Source organism: Volvox carteri (assembly GCF_000143455.1).
Source record: "Volvox carteri f. nagariensis unplaced genomic scaffold VOLCAscaffold_24, whole genome shotgun sequence".
In the NCBI taxonomy this organism is placed as follows: domain Eukaryota; kingdom Viridiplantae; phylum Chlorophyta; class Chlorophyceae; order Chlamydomonadales; family Volvocaceae; genus Volvox; species Volvox carteri.
This window is the reverse complement of record NW_003307567.1, coordinates 939,350-960,005: the sequence shown is the minus strand read 5'-3', so window position 1 is coordinate 960,005 and position 20,656 is coordinate 939,350. Positions and strand designations below refer to the sequence as shown.

At 55.6% G+C, this 20,656-nt stretch overlaps 4 protein-coding genes across 4 annotated transcripts; 2 read left to right on the top strand and 2 right to left on the bottom strand.

The window, feature by feature from the left end:
- Positions 1-2,376: 2,376 nt before the first annotated feature.
- Positions 2,377-5,337, top strand: VOLCADRAFT_92125 (uncharacterized protein; the record flags this gene model as incomplete). Its single annotated transcript, XM_002951568.1, has 5 exons — positions 2,377-2,612; positions 2,842-3,031; positions 3,681-3,910; positions 4,258-4,697; positions 5,186-5,337. The coding sequence occupies 5 exons, from the start codon at positions 2,377-2,379 to the stop codon at positions 5,335-5,337; spliced, it is 1,248 nt and encodes a 415-aa protein (XP_002951614.1).
- A 136-nt stretch (positions 5,338-5,473) lies between these two features.
- On the bottom strand, positions 5,474-12,983 carry VOLCADRAFT_92124 (uncharacterized protein; the record flags this gene model as incomplete). The annotated part of the gene is made up of 9 exons (XM_002951487.1): positions 5,474-5,651; positions 6,908-6,951; positions 8,812-9,099; positions 9,422-9,628; positions 10,142-10,270; positions 10,541-10,894; positions 11,113-11,293; positions 11,690-11,926; positions 12,778-12,983. The coding sequence occupies 9 exons, from the start codon at positions 12,981-12,983 to the stop codon at positions 5,474-5,476; spliced, it is 1,824 nt and encodes a 607-aa protein (XP_002951533.1).
- Positions 12,984-15,528: 2,545 nt separating this feature from the next.
- Positions 15,529-16,903, bottom strand: VOLCADRAFT_92123 (uncharacterized protein; the record flags this gene model as incomplete). Its single annotated transcript, XM_002951486.1, has 4 exons — positions 15,529-15,760; positions 16,221-16,312; positions 16,661-16,682; positions 16,860-16,903. The coding sequence occupies 4 exons, from the start codon at positions 16,901-16,903 to the stop codon at positions 15,529-15,531; spliced, it is 390 nt and encodes a 129-aa protein (XP_002951532.1).
- Positions 16,904-17,067: 164 nt separating this feature from the next.
- On the top strand, positions 17,068-20,656 carry VOLCADRAFT_92122 (uncharacterized protein; the record flags this gene model as incomplete). Its single annotated transcript, XM_002951567.1, has 8 exons — positions 17,068-17,221; positions 17,670-17,791; positions 17,970-18,368; positions 18,926-19,051; positions 19,170-19,348; positions 19,523-19,581; positions 20,115-20,143; positions 20,531-20,656. The coding sequence occupies 8 exons, from the start codon at positions 17,068-17,070 to the stop codon at positions 20,654-20,656; spliced, it is 1,194 nt and encodes a 397-aa protein (XP_002951613.1).

The following is a 20,656-nucleotide window of genomic DNA, read 5'->3' as shown; positions in this document are numbered from 1 at the left end:
CCCGGGTTCAAATCCACCTGCCGACCCCTCGGGTGTTTGAGGGGTGTTGAAATGGGAGGAGGACCCCCATGTAATGGACGGTGTAGGACGTGATAATAGCAGCTTGCGAGCTGACCAGGAACTAAGTTGTGACGCCGTTGATCCGCTAGATTTGGTTGGATGCTGGTGGTGAGTTGCCGAACCCAAAGAGTACATTCTGAAGTCGGATGGGGTGAACGGACTAGGGTGCCCTTCTAGCAGGGGAGAGCAGGGAATTGCCTCGGGAAGGAGGCCACTGGTGAAGCTGTACCACCCTGTAAGAACATCAACAGTGTGCCAACCGCAACCGCAGGGGCAGCCACAGCAGGGGATCAACGGCAGGAGGATCAAGTGCAACTGGAATAGGAGTTGTTTTTTAACCAGTGGTACAGAGCTGTAGGGCAGACAGCCGCCGCGGTCGCCGCATCACCCGTCTTTGCTGACGCACGGACCCACCTTTGCAAGCCTGGGACGGGCTTCGGCGGCAGCGGAGTCTTGCGGTCGCGTGCCGTCACCTCCTGAGCTGTTCCGGGCTGCACCGGACGGGGCCACTGGTGGTTTCCTGGTGGTGCCTCCACCGCCTCCACCCCCTCCACCGCCTCCACCCCCTCCACTGCCTCCACCGCCTCCACCGCTCGCCAATACAAACATCTTCGCTGTCAGCGAGATAATGGCAAGGAAGGTAGCAAGATGACGCGGAGAAAGGGGAGAAAGAGGAGGTGAATGGAATGGAATTGAGTGCGGGAGAGGAATAAAACCACAGTTACAGCGCTTTTTAAACGTCCCATCTAGCTCAGGGGACATGCGTGCGGCCGCAAGGGAACTAGCAGTGGCATGCATGCAACTCCTGTTAAGACCAGCACAAAGCGCCACGGACCCCCCCGGGTCCTATTGCTGCTGTCACCATTCTCTGGTATATGAGTGTCGGTCACTTTCCAACAACTAAAAAATTAACATTATTGTTATGTCACGTATACTGCGACGTTATTTAAGCAGGCTTTCGATTGCTCCTGGTTTAGAAGGTTTTGTGGCATGCGTTCTTACATGTCTGTGTGCATTGTGCATGTTCCTATTGCGTGCGTTCGGTTATGGCTGGTGTAATAATTGGCCAGGGATGTTTGAGTGGAAGCGTCGTCCTGGAGCGCCACCTGGCACGCCGCTTCACGCAGTAGAGCTGCATTCGGGCAGTGGCTCAACTGCTGGCTAGCACTTTAACTTTATTTTTTACATCGCTGTAGCGTATTGGATAGGACTGTCTCTCGCCAGCTGGTTATCGTTTTGGTAGGCTCTAGGCAGGTCTCGGGGTATAGTAACACAGGATGAGCGTCTGTTTGTCCGCGATGCCTCCCTCGTACCTTATTCATGTCCTTGGTAGGTCTCGCCTCTGTTGGTGCAGGGCTTCATTTTTGTTATCAGGTTTTTCTGTTGCAAAGGATAATTGAGCACATCCTTTGCTGAAGTGGTCGGACTAGGTTTGTTGCCTGCGTGTCGGGACACGCAATGTGATTGAGCGGGATTGAGCATGCATGGTTGGATATTCAGTACGGCTTTCGCGAAGATACCTTTGCTATGGATGCTCTGGTTGGGTTGTGCATGCCGTCTTTGCCAACCTAACGGAAACGGTTGGCAGGTTGATAAGTCTGCTGATGGCTCGTTTAACGCTATCAGAACATGTCAAATCCATTAAGTTTTACTCATTTAAATCCCTGTAAAAATACATACCGATACTCAGGGGGATTTCATTGGCGGGCCAAGTATGCATTGTGCGGTATCGTGTACGGCCGCAGGGAAGCCGATGGGAGGAGAAAAGAGCTGCCCATTAGATATTGTCAAGCAGCATGCGAAGATGCGGGAATTTGTAGCTCCTTGGTAAAAATTTTTACAAGTTATGACCATTTAAGCTTCCGAGCACGGAGGACGAGGACGCACTGCTTCTGTTCTTTCACGCCATCCCCTTCCCAGTGTTAATTATGAAGCTCTATCAACTGTTAAGATTGCTTCTTTTGCCCTACATGGCAAGTGCCGCGTCGGGGTGGTCACCCGACACCTACCCTAACCCTTTAAAGGACGTTACAAGCTGTGGGCGGAGGGGAGTCAGCAGTTGGATATGCGATCCAGATGGAGTCATAACTTATGAATCAGCCAACGTTGTCGAGGGCATCATAAAGAAGATTTACTCCGGAGAAGCCCCATACGCGTTGGGGCAATGTGGAAGCTACGGACTTCAAGGATATCAGGTAATCTTTGTATCCTGGCGTTAAATAAAATTTCCTGGTTTTGGAATTCCTGTGATGACGTGCTCCGTGTGCCTTTGTCTTGCACTTTCGGATTTCTCTGGAACAGGTTGCAGTAGCTTTAATGCGCAGCATGCGATACAAGGGAGATGCTGCAGAAGCGGCAGAGAACTTTGCACGGAGCCTGCACGACCGCTGGGGCGTCGGGGATGCAAGATGCAACAACGGCGTCTTACTGCTCATTAGCACCGATGACAGGCAGATTTTCATATCTGTGGGCTCAGGTGCCACAAGCCGCCTTACATATGACGGTCTGGGCGACATCATTAGCGACGTCCGTCCGTCGCTGAAAGACCGAAGGTGCGGCCCCCTACAGTTCCTCTTCCCCAGCCTGCGGTGTCCCTTTTTTTCCCTCCTCCCCGGCTTGCGGTGTCCCTTCCATCCCCAGCTCTGCTTCCCTTTCCAAACAGCGCTTTGCATCCCACTGATTCTTGTGCCAATGAATGCTCTCCCTGCCCGTTTAGTCTGCATTGGATCATGTTTCGGTACCCAGCACCCGCCCCATACGTGCCCCATATTCCGTACCCAGGTACGGCGAGGCCGTAGAGCGGGCCGTTGTGGATATTGGTCTGGCGCTCGCGGGTCGACCCGTGGAGCCCGAGGGCAGCGAGGGCCGCTGGTGGGATGAACTACTCGGTCTGGGCATCTTTGCCAGCATAGTAGGCGGCTTCATTTTCGTGGCAGCTCGCACGGAATCTCGGAAGCGCAAACGGTACCAGGTGACCAGACTCCGTGGGGTGATGGGTGTGGTAGGGGGTGGTGGTGAGGGTGATGGGGGTGACTAGTGCGGCAATACAGCCAGCTGTGGTGAGAAATTGTTGCACTGCGGTGTAGTGTTTGCTTTCCTGCGGTGCTCGCGAGCCCCACCCGGGACGCAGCTGTCGAGTCTGTTGGCACAATACGTGTACCGGCGTGCGGGACTTGTTTTCCCGTTAAAAACATGGTTTAAAGTGTGGACGTGCTTTTGGCATTTATCGCTGTGTTTATGTTGTCGGGCTTTAACCGGACTGTCTTTCCCAGCTGGGCCTCCACATCTCAAAAAGACGCGCCGACATACCTACTGATGTATTTTACCTCCGCGCACAGGATTGTAAAGCGAAGCTGGAGAAGTTGAAACGGGACCAAGCTGCGGTTCGGAGCAGCACCTACAATCCCACATCATGTCCAGTGTGCCTGGAGGACTTCACCGACAACGGCAGTGGTGGTGCTGCAGGTGGTGGTGGTGGTGGTGGTGGCGATAGTGAGGTGCAGATGGGCGCCAGCGATAACGGCGGTGGTGGTGGCGGTGGCAGTGGTGGCGTCTGCCCCTCGTGCGATAATCACAGCGGCAAGGCCGGGACGCAGCAACAGCAGCAGCAACAACAACAGGATGATGATGTTGGTGATGAGGTCCGGAAGCCGCTACTGAGTCAGGGCATTGAAGGTGGGACAGCCGGCGCGAGCGCGGGGTCGTACCCGGGAGGGCAGCCACCGTCGGCGCCGCCACTACCGGAGCAGCCAAGCGCAGAAGCGCAACAGCAACAGCAACAACAACAACAACAACGCCGTCCACTGGTCCTGCCATGCGGTCATGCCTTTTGCGAGCTGTGTATCACCCAGTAAGTCCTGTGTGTGTGGTGGTGGTGGTGGTGGGGTAATCATGGTACTAGCGTTATAGTGGTAGTGATAGTGATAGGAATGCTTTGGTGGGGGGGGGGAGCGGCGGGGAGAGAGACGACCAGGGATAGAAGGGAAAGCAGGAAAGTAGCTTTGCAGCCCCATTATTCTTAGAAGAATGTCAGTTATTGAGGGACTTCTTCTTCAATGTCCCCGCTCCCCATTGAAGTTAACTGGTCATGGAACCCGGGTTCACATCAGTTCCCTTTGCTGCTGCGCCTTTCTCTTCCGGCAACTCTACCGACCTGACTTAGGCCTCCGGAACTGAACTGTTACCCTGGACCTGCAGGTGGCTTGAGCAGAAGAAGGTCACGTGCCCGATCTGCCGCAAACCCTTCGACGAGGACGACTCTTCCCCGGCGCCCAATGACGCACGGGACACCCCTCTCCCGCGGCCACCTTTACCCGTGCGCGCCGATCCCGCCAACCGGACTACTCCCAACTCCGGCAGCGGTGCTGGCCCCTCTTCTAGCTCCTACTTCGGGCCACCGTGGCCCCCATGCAGCGCTGACGATGAGCCGTACTCATACGTCAGTCCGTCGTACAGCAGCGGCATGGGCACGGTGCCGCGGCTGCGGCTGCGGTGGGGCTCCCGTCGCCAGCCGGTGCGGATGCACGAGGACCTGCTGCTGGCGGAGATGCTGTTCCGGCTAAGGCAGCTGCAGCGGCAGCATCCAGATTACATCAGCACGGGTATGCTGCACAGCTGGGAACAAGACTTGCAGAACGGTGGGTGGGGCCAGTGGTGGCGGACGAGGGGCGTTCCGGAGGGACGCGAAACGTTGCTGGAGCAGACGTCTGTGTTGGGTTTTAAGGACGGGATGGTGAGGAGATGATGTGGGTTGCAGCGGCGGGGACGGGCGGAAAGGGGTAGCATGCATAGCTTGACATCGAAATCTAGGTCGTGGGACCGGAAAGCAACTGTGTTCACAGCCGAGCCGCCGCTTCTCCGCACGTTATCAACTCATGCTCAGGCGTTAAATTGCTGTCCTGGCCTTTATGCGTAGGCGCTTTTAAACCTAAATGCGCATCCTTGCTGTTCCAGCTGCACATATTTCTGTATATTTTATGAAAGAGAGCATGAAATTATGCTCTTCCCCATTACCTTTTATTGAAGAGGCTGTCCATATTAAAATGGAAGAAAAGTTAATCATGATTTTAGCTTAGAAAATTACATTTTCTACACTTTTCGCTTTGCGTTCTGCGACAATCTTCAGGTCGCGAGTTCAGCTCCCAGCAGCTGCGGCAATTCCAGCTCAACGACCCCGCCATGCGCCGTGAGATGGCGTCCAGCGGGAGCTCCGGAACCGGTGTCCGTTTCGGTGGCGGCTCCAGCCGTGGTGGTGGTGGCCGTGGCGGCAGCTGGTGATGATGCACAGCTGCAGCGGAGGGAATGAGGGCTGCATGCCGACGTCCTACATTTCCCCCGCCGCTACGGTCTTCTTCGTTAAAACCTGATGTTCTGGAGCACAGCTCTCATTTAGTTGCACGCGCTGTGGAGGGGGTCACGATGGTGACGAGGGCCTCTGCCCCTTGGATCCAGAATCCATGGAGACAGCGTCAGCACACAGCATCAATAAAACAGCATCCTTATAGCTGCCCGTTGTCCTGAGGTCTACAATGCTAATCTGCTGGTTAGCCACCTTGGCTTCTGTGTTATTGCGAGCGGTTGTAGTGTTGCATCTGTGCGTGAAGGGGAAAGTGGTGTTGGTGAGTTCAGTTAACCTCGTAATTAGTCGCCATGTGCCTGTAATTGTTTACCAACGAATGAGCAGTATGTGCGTCGCTCTGGGCTCTGGGCACGGGTAGTATGGGTAGCAACGTCACTCGCTGATCACTTATATGTTCAGTGCGAGTGTTATGTGTGGCACATATGGCTACCTGAAATTCCCTCCCTGAATTCAAATATTCAATAAACGCATTAGGACACTTACAGATACAACGTTCAGATGATGCTGTAAATTCCAATCATTCCTCTACTTTTACCCCGGTCAGCCAGGCGACCGCAATTTCATCTCATCGCACCGCAATTTCGGACTCCAATCCCTCCCTGTATGTGCGGAGACATCCAGTTGTAACAACTGCATCGTACACGATAAAATCCGTGTCCTACTAGGCAATAGCAATAAATTCGAGATTCAACATCTACAAGTACTTTTTCTATCAAGAGCCCACAACTCTCAGTGATATACACACTCGAAGCGCCTCGAGGTGCAATTACACGTAGGAGGTGTACAGATACACGTACATGCATACAGGCGCACGCATGGCATGTCTACAACTTACATCAGAGCATCATCATGCTCGTTGTTGTATCGCGCGGTCGCTGTCGACTTTACTTGGTCGCAATCAGCGGTCCAGCGCTCTGGATTACTTCAGGTCAAAGTATCGCTTCAACACCGCATTAGCCAGACAGAACAACACATTCATGGGAAAAACGAAAAGGAATTTGTCGTAGTGCAGAAAATTTCTACGTAGGAGAAACCGCAGAAATTTGATGATTGTCAAACAATTTAGGGTTGGATTCTGAACATCACCTCGATCCGCCAACCAATACGTATGCACGGCAGCTGATGAAGATATACAGGACGGCCTGCTGCGCCATGGCTTGATTAGGACACGGTCCCCAGCACCTGCACTAAAGCCGAAACCGAACTTGAATGCAACGCCAATATCAAGTAATCAACCAAATCAACCAACCCTCCAACAACGAGCATGTATGTTGCCGCTCGCAAGATACATGTAATGTGATAATGTGATTGTTTTCTTCTCTCTCTTTCTCTATCACCTTCCTAAACACCAACTATCTCTCATCATCATCCAAACATCTAACCATTCATAGTCCGTACATACATCCGTTTCGTCTTTCTCTCTTCTCGAGCATGTGTGCAAGATGCATGTTGCGGCACGGGGCCCATTCCTGTGTCGTTCAGACGCACCGAATGTCGAACCACCAAACACAGATCGCATTGTACGACGACACCTGCACCCGAGGACCGCAAACAAGCGAACAAGAGTACACAGCTGCACATGGCGCGATAGCAGCAGCTTGCTCAGTGCAGCAGCGTACGGCAGTGAAAGCCGTACGCACCCAACGCTTCCGGGATACCACGGCGACCCAGCTTTGCAGCTCTCCGCATTCTCCGTCCGATCGCGGCCTCAGCAAAGGCCGCCTGCGCTAAACACAACCCCGGAGCAGCAGCCACCGCTCCCTCACATCACATCCGACCAAACCTATTACTTCATCCCCTCTCTCCTGGCGCGCTTCAGGCAAATAGCCATCTCCAAGATTACGACATGGCGGTCGAGATAACTACGTGCGCACGAACCGTTTGAGGACCACCGGTCCATTCAAATATTCCACTCCCCCGCCCGTTGCACCCCGCAAATATACATCGGCGAGTAGCTCATCCTACATACATACATTCAGGCGCGCATTCAGACACGCGATGGGGCTCATAAGCACGGAGGGGCAGGGGAACCCGTTTCATCGGCGTCGCGTCACCATATTTCCGCAAGCCGTTAGCATGTCTCTCGCATGCATGATGTACAGTTGTACGGCGTCCCTGAACGGGGCCGCGCGTTGACGGGGCGGAATTCACGGACGGCACAACATGTTGTGCAAAGTACAAAGGCACACCAACACCAAGCAGCAACATAAAACACAGGCCACATCAACAAGGCCATAGAATGTGAGTCATACAGGAGCTGTGAAATGTTGTTGGCATGGCGAAAGCGGCAACAGGAAAAAACACGAGCGCATAATTCCTGTGTGCGCGCAACACAATACTGCCGTATGCCGTACAGTACGGCACACCGCTCTCTTCCGCAGCTCTGAATTCGTAAGTCTGGTGTTGCCATCTACATCCCAACAAGAATATCAGGAGTGCAACATAAACCATCGTCATCGCCGACATCACCAACTGCAAATTACATTAACAACAACTAACAACAAATCTCAACAACGGCAATGGCATCAAATAACGGCAGTCAGCCAAATTAGACCAACAAACTATTGTACACAAGGTCTCCCAAAAACGTGAGGAGACCAGGAACCAGAACCACCAACACATCGCCACCAACAACAAGAACAACAACAACAGCAACACGCGACGTCAACATTTTCACTCCCCCTCCTCTCCACTCTCACAACTCGACTACATACAGACGGGCCGAATGCAAAGACCACCGCAGCCACAGCCAAAACCACGACTTCAAACGACAACGCTGCCGCTGCTGCTGTTGCTCGGGCCGCGATCCCCCCTCCCCTCACCCTCCACGCACACCACCCCTCTCTCTACACATACACATACACATACATACACATACACAACCACCCGGGGCCAAAACACGTCCCACTCTCCAACCTCTCACCTTCGCTCGCTACACCTCCCCCACATCCAACCTTTCCCTTCCACACCGGGCACTACAATACACACGAGCAGAGGACGGCCGTAAGCTGCCGCCGCTGCTACTGATGCTGATACGAAGATAGTGATCGTGACGAACGATATCTACTTTTGTCCGGGCGGCACGCACCTCCCACTGGGCTACCCCCCACACCATCCAGACACACAAGCAAGACCGTGTGCTGCTGACTGTACTGCACTGTACTGCACTGCATGTCTCGTTCCAAGACGGAAAGAGGAGGTGCGAGCCCTGGGTACCACGATAGCGCGCAAACCGCCAGAGAGACTCGCCTCCGCTGCTGCTTCCCCCGTGCGTTGTCATCACCCGTCCACCCTTACACCGGCGACGGCAAGGAGCCCGGCAGGGTCCCCGACGACGACGCCGTCGCCGTCGTCGCCACCGCACCGCCCCCGCCGCCGCCAGCGGTCCCCACCGGCCGTACAATATCCGCCGCCACACGTGCCGCGTTCGCCACCATCGCCACCTCCTCTCGCAGCACCTCCCGGGCGGCGACCACGCACTGGTCGTCTGCCAGGCTCTCCAACAGCGCCTCCTCACTGCCAGGGACCATGGGGAGGCCGCTCCGGAAGCCGCCGTCGGCGCCGTCGGTGGGCAGGGCAGGCAGGGCGCAGGAGCGGTCGGGTGCGAGGCCCACTCTGTCGATTTCGGTGCCGTTGGGGGTCTGATAGCGGGCGACTGTGACGAAGAGCGCGCTGCCGTCCTGCAGCGCGCGGGGGGTTGGTGGGGTGGGGATGGTTGTAAGAGGAGAGAGGTTGTGGTGGTGGTAGTGGCGGCGGGGGGAGAGATATGCAGAATGGGTGTGTGTGTGTGTGTGTGTATAAAGGGTTGTTGACGTGCGTGAATATGTATTAATGTATGTACGGTACATGGACAGAGAGATGTTTTACTCTTACATCTCTCTCTTTCCCCCCCCCCCCAAAAAGACAAACACGCACTCCCCCCTCTCCCCCCCACACACACATACACACATACGCGTCGAGCGCCTCAACGACCTGGTTCGGTTTATGGGATCCGCGACACACCTGCAATTCAAACACGGATTGGATCTTGCCCTTGCCGTACGTGTGGCTGTCCCCGACCACCAGTGCCCGGTGGTTGTCGTGCAGCGCCCCCGTAAGGATCTCGGACGCGGAGGCTGAGGCCGCGTTGACCAGCACCACCAGGGGCCGGTGTGTGAGGGCCGCTCCAGGGAGGTCGACCCGCTGGGACTGAACCTCATCGGGCTGCACCTCACCGGGAAAGGGTGTGCGTGTGTATGTATGTGTGTGTGTGTGTGGCGTGGGGGGGGGAGGGAGAAATGGCAAGGGAAACAAGTAACAACAGCAATAAACAACAACAGCAATTTGTTCAGAAAAAAAAACAATAAAAGCAACAAACAAACAAATTATAAGATTCTTGTCATCCTAATCACAAAGCGGTCGTTCAGAGTGTCATTTCGGTTAGTAGGCTCATATCGACGACGTTCGAAGTTGACAGGAAAGCCAAAAAAGCGCATCATCATCATCATCATCATCAAATTTTTTTACGATCACGAGCTTGCACACGCCGCTGCTGCTGCTGCTGCTGCTTATGGTTGCCCCATTACCAGCAGCAGCAGAGTCCAGGACAGTCAACCAGAACAGCGCGGGGAGCTTTTAGAGCAGGAAAACACACCCACACCCTCGCCCACACACCCACTCCTCAGGCCCCCTCGGCCCCCCCCCCCCTTCTCCTCTTCCCGCCCCCCCACCCCCACCCCCCACCTCACGACTGGAGATGTTAAACACCACGGGGCTGCCGTCCAGCCACAGCCGGGCGATGTCAATGGAGGAGCGGACCAAACCCCCCGGGTTGTTGCGCAAGTCCAGAATGTACGAGGACGCACCGGCAGCCTGGGCGTGTGTGTGTATGCCGGAATGTACGAGAAACGACGTGGCCGATGAGAGAGGGTTAGGGGGGGAAGAGAGGGGGAAGAGGACAACTCAATGTAGAGGCTATCACTGAGAACGGATCCCAATGTACGGCACGCAGGCGAGCCGGCTATCCCATCACGCCACCAATCCTAAGCTTACCAGGCCCCACACCGCCGTACCACAACGTACACCCGTACATGCCCACCGTGCCGGCCAGCCCAAGCCCCAGCCCAAACCCCCCCGCCCCACCTCGAGCTCCTGAATGGCGTCCCGCATCTCCGAAGCCGCATTGGACGAGAATGACGTCAGCCGCAGGTACCCCACAGGCCCATCCGGCTGTCGTACGCGACCGTCCGTACCCACGGGCATCACCCCGCCCGTACCGGGGGGCAGATTTGCCGCCGGTAGCGCCGCAGAGAACAGCGGGCTCAGCTGCACCCGCTCCCGGCGCAGGGACACCTCCCGGTACTCCACGGCGGGGGTCGGGGGGTCGGGTCGTGCGGGCACGCCGGGTATGCCGCCTGTACGGCGAGCCAGGCGGACATGCACCTCCGTACCACCCTTGCCGCGAAGCAGCCGAGCGGCCTTCTCGCCGTTCCAGCCCTGTGCATATCATGTGTACGAGCAAAGGACGGCGGTACTGACAACGGAGGATTGGGAGCTTTACGTGCCAAAACCGTGCTGAATGTTGCTGATGTCGTTTGAGCACCTGAACACCCGGTGGTGGTGGATACGTCGTCGATGAAATAAGGAACTCTGCCCGCCCCCTTTGCTCTTCCCCCCCCCCCGATCCCCTTCTGCCCTCGACCGCCGACCCGCACCTCCATCGACATTCCGTTAATGGAGGTGAGCTCGTCCCCCGGCAGAATACCCGCCCTGTCCGCCGGGCCCCCTTTGATGGGCGCCAGTACGAGCAGATGACCGTTGATGGGTTCGTTGGCGATCAGCATACCCACGCCCTGGAGCTCCCCCTCACTGGACACCCGGAAGGCGGCGTACTCCCTGACGGGGGATACAGGGCAGGGAGGAGGGAATTGGGGGGAAGTTGGGAAGATGCGTTATGGGGGGGATTGTTGCACCAAGGGGGAGGGGGGGAACTCGGGAAAGAGGCCGACAATGGTAATGCGGCAAAGTGAATCAACTGCTGCACGGTACGGTATGGTACGGTACGGTAGCGCAGCGTTGCGCGATATGTAGCGCAGTTGTAATCCAGGTTGTAAAGACCAGGAAGGAGATGCCCTTGCAATTGTGGACCGGCCTCGTTGGTCGCCGACATTCCCATACCCACACGGCCTCCCCGGCCCTCCTCTTTTCCCCCTTCACAAACACATACACACACACGTTGGCCAGCCCTCTCCTTTCCCCCCCCCCCCATACAATCCTTCCCCGGGGACTCACTCAGGCGGCACTCGACGTGTGTACGGATCCCCCAGCTCCCCCAGCATGCGCCCGATCTCCCCGAACGCCGCCTCGGGCTCCTCCGCGTTGAACGCCGCCATCATGTGCTCCCGCAGCTCGCCCTCCCAGTCGTGGCCGTTGAACCGCGGATCCACGAAGGCCTGACCCACAATGGTCCAGGCCTCCACAAGCGTGCGCTGGGCGGCGAAGATGACCGGGTCGGTGGATGCAGGGAGGCTGGAGGAGGTGGGGGAAGTTTCCAGGGGAAGGGGGAAGGGGCGGGGGAAGGAGAGGAGGAGGGGTAAAGTGGGAGAGTTGGTGGGGCAAAGGAGGGCGGAGGAGGGCGAATCAGGGCAGGGAGTGGGGTGGGGGAGGGGGAGAGAAGGAGGAGAGTGAACAACACAAGGCCACAAGACCTTGTTGTTGCTTCGCTGTGGATACGTTTGCTGTGGATACGTCGGAAGACGGACTGTCGCGCAGGACGCGTCTACAAGAACTCGCCCACGGGAGCACGGCGTGGGACGTCCCAACCGGGTCAGACGGAATCTAGTACGAGTACATGTAGAGGAGAAAGAACGAAAAAGATAGGGTACAAAGAATGCGCGCAGTAGCTTCAACACTGCGTTGACCAGAAACTCCCGGACAAAAATAAAACTTCAATTGCCCCGTTACTGCCCCTTCAAGAGCATAATGATAAATCTATTATTGTATTATTCAGCCTCTGTTTTTACGACATGGTTCTTTCGCTTTCCGGGGGCTTTCCAGGGCGATGACCAATACTGACGCACTTAACCTCATCAGATGACTTCGGAAAATTGCAAAGGAACGTAAGAAGAGAGTAGGGTAGGATTACAACGCACATACGAAAGACAGCGTCTAGGTTCGTGGAGAATGAACGTTTGGCCGTGAACTTTGACGCCATCAACAAGGGTTTGGCGGGAAGGGAGCCACTTCCTTGTTCCCCACGTAAATGAATTTGTATGGGCAATTGCTAATGAAAAAACTGGCATAATTCCATACATGAGGTCCCTTTTTGGCAGCTGTGGAGAAACCCCAGCCAACGACTGTCGGTTCATAACAGGCCCTACCGGACTAGCTCCGATGCGGCAAATGCAGGACTCAAAATTAAAGAAAGAGCTGTGGTTGTGCCCAACGCCGCAGCCGCAATGCGCTTAGCAATTTCCTTGAGACCTGGGCGGTCGCGGGTCGACAACCACACGTGTCGACTACTCTGCCACAAAGCGCAGCCAGCACAACAAAATGGAACAAAGCTTACCCGACACTTGGCTTTCATTATTTTTTTCATAGCTAGCCTCCTTGCGGATGGCTCGAGGAACCAGGACTCTAGCGGGAGCCACCCGCCGCTGCTGACAGTGAAAGCCGCTTGGGGATTTACACAACGGTGTCCTCTGTAAAATTACTGCGCTCATTGCAACCTTTGGAAAGGGCTGGCCAAATAAAAAATGTTGGCACACGGTCTACCAAACGCACGGCTAAGCTGTATTGCGCAGGTATCTAAATATCTGTGATAAAATGAGCGCAAGCAATAACAAGCAGATATAGGCAAATGTTCGTTTGTGTGGTGGACTGTGCAGCTCCGGGACCGTACATCAACGGTCAATTTTCACTACTTAATGACCACGCCCCTTATATTATAAACTAGGTCTTATGTATTTATGAATTTCCGTGCATTTAGAAACATATGCTTGTGCATTCATTTACATACATCTGTGACAGAGTGTTTGTAGAAGCGTGCGGTGGCAGAAGCATTGGACCGGAAACCACATCACCACAGCACTGATAATTTTGCCGCTTTAAACAATAAGTCGTTTACAGGACATGGCAGGTTGCCTATACACTGTACAAAGCCCGACATGCCCGGTGTACTGTGTGTGTGCTTCTGTATGTGTGTGTGTGTGTGTGTGTGTGTGTGTGTGTGTGTGTGTGTTCCACGTCTCGGCCCGCACGTTGCGAGGTAATCAAGCTTGATCCTCTCTATTCTTTCCGTGTTACGCGATATCTGGAGGAAACGGTAACGAGACGTGACTGCTGCGACGTCGAACGAACGCGTACGAACTTCCCCAACCTAGAGGGCAAAATGACCATGGTTGTTTGGATGCGCATCTCAATCCAGTCAGTCACAGACACAACAGGACTATAGCATAGGCACTGTGACACAGAAGGCTCCAAGCCGCGCTCATGGAAAGGTGTGCCACACCGTCAGACCTGCAACAGCATGGCAGCCTAACGGCTTTGCTAGCGTGGTAACATATGCTGGTATTAAACACAGACCCCCCTTGTATCCCATCACTCTGGATTGACGACGGGCAGTACCGCATCATTGTTTTGGGCGCCGGTAGTCGGGGGTCCTTCACACGCAGGCTGTTGTATCTTCGACGCCGCCAAGTAATCCCCTCCTCCCAAACCCTCCCTGGACAACTGCTAATTAGTGCCGCCGTCGTCAGGTATTGCCCCTCTCCCTCCGCCGCAAATGCGGCCGTTTTTACATGTGACCAAAACTCCCAAGTTGAGCGTTGGGACTGGGCTCGCTGCCTGAGGTCGTTAGCTAGGTAGGTACCGTAGTGACAGGAAATGTTCGTCTTTTTAATTTCGTAACGGCATTACGAAATTATGTCACATATAAATTACAAGCTGTTCCAGGCGATGGTCGTTACGAGTATATGTGTGCTCCGAAGCCAAATCGTGCAATGCCTTCAACACAGTATGTTATTCATCGAAGAGACAATACCTGCCTGCTTTTCACGTGGTTCGCGTGCCATGTCACTGGAATCTGGTGTTTGCTGGTGAGCAGAATAACCGTGCATGCATTGGCCAGCTTTTGCGTCAATCGGCGTTCTGAGTCGGACCCATTTACGAACATTGCAGGCACCGTTGCTTCGGTTGCGTTGGCTTCTTACGAATTATAAAGTTTCAATATTTTCGGGTGTAATTTTGAGGGTGTCTCGAACAATAAAAAGACGAACATTTCCTGTCACCACGGTACATGCCCCCAGCTTGAGTTCAGATCGGATCTAAGCCGGTTCATCGTGAATCCCACACGCGCCCTCAGCTATCCACTCTCATGAGCACCGCAATCTCTCAAAAAAATAAAAACTCGTAGTCTCCACGCGTTCCTGTGATAGCCCCCACTCTTTTCAACTCTCAGATTCCTGACCGGCCACACCGCCAGCCGCACCGCGTCTTAGCCTGCATGCCTAGAACCGGCCTGGGGCGGTACCGCAATGCGCCACGCAGCGGCACGGGGCGCGACATGGGCAGCTGACGGTCACCGTTATCACCACCACGGCACCCGGCAGTGCCGACGCCGTCGCTGCCGCTGGCATCAGCTGCCCCCGCCGGGTTCAGTCTCTACATTCCCGCCAATCCTTGGAAAAGAATGGTGCTGCGGCGATTGCGACTGCGATGGCTGCTGACCGTGAATCCGCGGGCGCACTGTGCGACGCATCTCCTATCGACCATCACCACCACCGTCACCACGGCCACCACCGCCAAGGGTTTGAATGAGGAGGCGCACAGGCGGGTGAGGAACGCGGCATGTGCCCATCCACTGCTCTCACTCATGCACCCTCCTCCTCCTCCTCCTCGCCACTTCCTGCCCCTGGGTCAGATCATCGCAATTTTACGTTGTCCCTCTCCCAGCAACGCACATATCGCAACCCGGGGAAGCCTCCCAAGTATCAACAGAACCGTAGGGTAAGATGACCCACTGACAATTGAAGCAGATACCGAGGATAGACGGATACTCCAGGATTAGGCAGGGTTGGAGAAAAGACCGTTTGGATCGAGTGGCCATGTCGATCTTCTATCCTCCTATGAACCTACGGGCCGTACGGTCTGCCGGCGTCCCTGAAACACGCTCCGTAAGGCCCTCGCCCGCAATACACCCAGGGCGCCGAAAGGGCTGCTGGGGGCGGCGGCAGCCGCTGACTGAGGAATGTGATCGAATGCCAACGCCGTCGGGCCAGGCACCACGGCGGCGGCGCTGGTGCCGCCGGTGCCAGCGCCGGCAGCCGCGGCGGGATCAACAGACCCCCCGGCAGACACCAACAGCTGTGACAGCAGCGGGGGTAGCAGCAACGGCGGCGCCGCCGGAAGGGAAATCCGGGGCGCTATATGTTGCGGCAGCGGCGGCGGCGTTTCGGCGAAGTTGCAGCCTGGGCGAGGTCCATCACCTGGAACTGCGGCGGCGGCACAACCACCGCTACGACCGCGACTGTCACCATCTCCGCGCTCCTTGTGATCATCATTACCCCTCATCATCATCATCTGCTGCTGCTGCTGTTGCTGTTGTTGCTGCTGTTGTTGTTGCTGCTGCTGTTTCGACGGCGGCGGCGGCGGCGGCGGAGCAGGCAGCGTCGAGACATATAGACCCCCCTGGCGGCTGCGGCAGCTGCAACGGCGGCGGCGGCGGCGCTCCTCCCCCGGACTTCACCTAACCAGATTGGGTTCCTGCGGTGTGACACCGCACCCAGGGCCCTGGATATCCTAACCCGATCCACGCGCCCCGTACCTGCAACCTACGACCGCGTTGATGCGCTCATCCTCTTGGGATACTGCCAGTCGCGGCACCAGCCGGCCGCAACTCCCGGGCTTCACAAGCGCCTGTAGCACTCAACGGAGAGCAATAGGGGAAACATCGACAGTCATGCAGACGAATCGAGTGGTTCTAATGCGGACGCCGATTAATGCCCGGCGCTTTTAAAGCATGGCACATTCCCGGTGGCCGCCCAAACGGCCCCCTCAGCCTGAGGCCCGCTCATACCACCGCCACAGGTTGTTTGCCATTTGCCAATCGAATGAAACGGCTGGACATGGCGTCTGTCTCTTCATCGCCAAAAGGTCATAATGCCATGCGGTGCTCTTGACTTCACAATAGCAGAGGCTAAGGACAGTAGCGGCGGCTCTGTGCAGCGCAGCGCAGCGCTTCGGTCCGGTTCAATTCATCCCTACCTCGTTTGCAGCACCAGGCGGACTGGAATGGCGGCAGCGGCGGATCGGAGAGAAGAGAGGGGGGGTGAGACTCCGGCTTACCTCATGTGGTCTCGTGATAGGCGTGCTGGTAGGATAAGTTTCCGAAAGTGCAGGGCCTAGTAGATGCGAGCGGATGGCAGAGGAGACGGCACGACCAGCAAGGTTAGTAGGTACCCACCGTCCCTTGCGCTCGCTCAAAAAGACGTGGGACTTGTCGTGCATTTGGCAAAAGCCGTGCCATGAAGGAGGCTTCTGCGTAAGTGACATCCGGGGTTATACACACGGATTTAGAAGGCACGATGCCTTTGATCCACAGTTAATCCCCTCCACCTGTTCGCAGTCGCCCGGCACTAGATGGCTGAGAGATAGGACGCGTGCTTAGCGTGATGTGGAGCCCACTAGATGGCCGAGAGATAGGACGCGTGCTTAGCGTGATGTGGAGCCGGTGGGAGGTCATGCTGCTCTGCCACGGTCACTATCGGCTGGAGCGCTGGGACACTGCGTCGCGCCTTCCCAATGACATCCGAATCCACGTGTTCAGTAAGCCTAAGCAGCTTCGATACTCCTGACAACTCAGGAGGGGCCCCCGGCATCGATGAACAGCGCCTCGTAAAACAAGCTCCAAGATAAAACAGAACTAGCGCCTCATACAACAAGATCGCCATTAAAAAAATCGATACAGGCTTTGGATTTCGTTTCATCTTCACCCGAATGGCATCGGAACTTATGGATTCAGGATCCAATCGTCCTGCTTTTAGGGCAGAACTCCTGAAGGCGCAGAGTGCCTCGCAGAACTGTAAAAATAATAACAAATACACATTTGGACTAAAAAAATAATCCTAGCTAGATTAAGACTTATGCCCGAAATATTTCGGCGACATACCAGTTTGTAGCTTCTTGCGATGTAGGCATCAAAGCACATCCAGCTTAGCTGTTGTTACCTTGGGCATAGTGCTTTATTGAGGAGCTATTCGTGTGCCACCGACAGACTGTGTGGATGCGTCGATCGTCACGATTGAAGAATTCCTGTCACACAGCTCATACCACCTGAAACATAGTAGGCAGTCTAGCGTTCTGTCCTTGCGGCGGGCTATCAATCTGTTAAGCCTTGTGAGTTTTCCGGCATGAGGTGAGTCTTTCGTCTTGCCGTCTGATGAACGGTCACAGCACGCCATCCCAGCGCCCTACAGAACTGCATGCCATGCTGGCCAGAAAGCATCCACAGAGTGCGCGCGCGGGGCTTGCCAAGCAGACACACTACCTCATTATGCTCGCCCCACCGCAATAGGATTACGCTGCTTCGCAGCACAAGCCGTACAAGTCGGCATATACCAGCAATGACCGCGATCGCATCAGGGACGATGGAGACCGTTACCGCAGATCTTACTACCGCGACTATCGAGACCGTTACCCTGGTCGCGACCACAATCGCCGTGACAACCGTGACAGAGATCAAGCCTGGGACTACAGCCGTGGCGATAATTGGGACCTCCGGGATCGCGGCCGCGATGACTATCACTGTGGCTACGGCTACGGTGGTGACCGCAGCCTGTCGCGCCATGACTGGCCTCGGCATTGGAATCTCCAGGTGGAAGACCCGCGGCGAAAAGCCGACACTCCGGCAGCGGCACACGTGAGGTTACGACGACGAAGCACAGCGGCAACCGACCTGCCAGCCCCACAGGTGGTGAGTTCCTGTCGCGGCCATGTTACTGTGATGTGTGTCTGCATGCTTCTGCCTCATGACTCCTCTGTCTCAATTTTGTATTGAAGTGCCAATGGTTACAGATGATACGCTTAACAGCATGATGGGAGCTGTTGATGGGGGGTGTTACACTGTGGGCGGCTCGCCCGATAAAGGACGAGTACCGGGGGCCCTGACCGGGCCGAAACACAGCGCAGGGATGGGTGCGCGGCTTTACGCCCGTCTGTTCCTCCGCGCGCGCCTCATTCCCTCACTCACGCCAACCGGGACGCTCTCCCAGCCCCTGGCTCTCCCAGCTGTTGTTTGCATTGTTGTTTTGTAACGTACATGTTGTATAGGAAACGAAACGTAGGGGATGATAGTTTGCAGGCACGACGTTAGGGTTTAGGGTTTGCAGATGTGATGGAAGCAGTGACAGCAATTAGCTGGTAGAGTAAGGTTAGTTTGCAGGTACGACGACATGAGCATACCAAGACTTCTACCCTGTCTGGCAACACCCGTCTGGGGACTTGTGTGCACCCCGCCTGCCTGGTTTGCAGGATGGAAAGGCAACCGGTGCTACCAAGAGTGCAGCGAACGGCAGCAACGATGCCGGCAGTGGGGCCCAACCGCCCAAGACCTCTGCACTCACCTCCTCCAAGGGGCGTCAGACTTCGCTAAAAGCAGTAAATCTCATGCAAAAACACCCTGTACATCAGCTTAGAGCGTTTCTATAATGGGGCCCAGTGCGAGGATGTAACAGCTGGCCTGCTTACCCCAATGCCGCCGCTTTTTGCGCCAAAGTCTGTTGCAGTGCCAGCGGCAGAGGCAGCCCGTGCGGCTGCAGCGCCAGTCAGCACTCGCTTGCGTGCGGTGCCATCGGTATTCGTGCATTTCCAGTACGACAGCCTGCACGAGCAACAAGAATGCAGAGTAAGGTGGAAACGTCAGTCCTGGGAGTGCTGTACACTTAAGGAATTCAGGTAAATTGGTATGCACGGGAATCAATTCATTCACGGCATGGTCAGCCAGGTCAGCATGATGTGAATGAATTGATTTCCCGTGCATACCAATTTACCTGAATTCCTTATGTGTCACAGCACTCCCAGGCCTAACTTTTCCACCTTACTCTGCATTGTATCCTGTTGCTCGTGCAGGCTGTCGTACTTGAAGTGCACAAATACCGACGGCACTGCACACAAGCGGCTGCTGACTGGTGCTGCGGCTGCCTCTGTAGTAGCTGGCCACTGAAAAGGCCTCTCGAGATGCTGGTGGTCGCGCTTCGCGCGTATTTGTAGAGCCGTACTGTGTACCAGCTACTACATTCTCCCCCCTTTGAAGGGATCCGTCTCGGGCCCTTACAGCCACGTATACCACCAGCCTGTGCCTACCTTCGCCTACCCTCGGGCAGTGGGTGACCAGTCCACGTCACGTCATGTGCCGGATTCACATGCGCCTAGCCGTCTTCAGATTTTTCAGGCACAGAGACAGTTCAGTCGGTTCAGCTACATTTTGTTTTTCGCGATAATCGCGCACTGAGTCATCTAACCCGATTTTCCACCAAGCGTGATTGGTTGGGGTTTGAACCGACGACTTCAGGATCGTGAATGTTCACAAGGTCTCGATACCAAATGTAGTAGCTGGCCGCTGAAAAGGCCTCTCGAGATGCTGGTGGTCGCGCTTCGCGCGTATTTGTAGAGCCGTACTGTGTACCAGCTACTACAGCCTCTGCCGCTGGCACTGCAACAGACTTCAGCGCAAAAAGCGGCGACATGGGGGTAAGCAGGCCGGCTGCTACATCCTCGCACTGGGCCCCGTTTTAGAAACGCTCTAAGCTGATGTACGGGGTGTTTTTGCATGACATTTACTGCTTTTAGCGAAGCCTAACGCCCCTTGTGTTTTGTGCAATATCCCTTAACTGTGCGTGATAGGGTTCGGGGAAATTCAACCCGCAGTTAAGCGATCTTGAACCTGAAACCTTCCTGGGACACAGTGCCGTGGCTTAGCATGTCTACCGTGTCGAAACAGTAACCCTATCGTTCCCGCGTGCCGCCCAGGCCAACACGTCTACCTCTGCAACTCCCGCTGGAGCCGGTGCAGCACCCTTTCCTCAGGCGCCTGCTCCTGCCCCCGCCACTTGCCTGTACTCTCTATCTTGCCCGGAGTGCCACGACTATGACCTCCGTTTCCGAGGCAGACCCCGGTGCAAGTGCCCTCGCCTTCACAGTGCCATCGTGGGGCAGGTGACGGGCAACAGGGCGGGCAACCTAGGCTGGGTGAATGTGCATTGA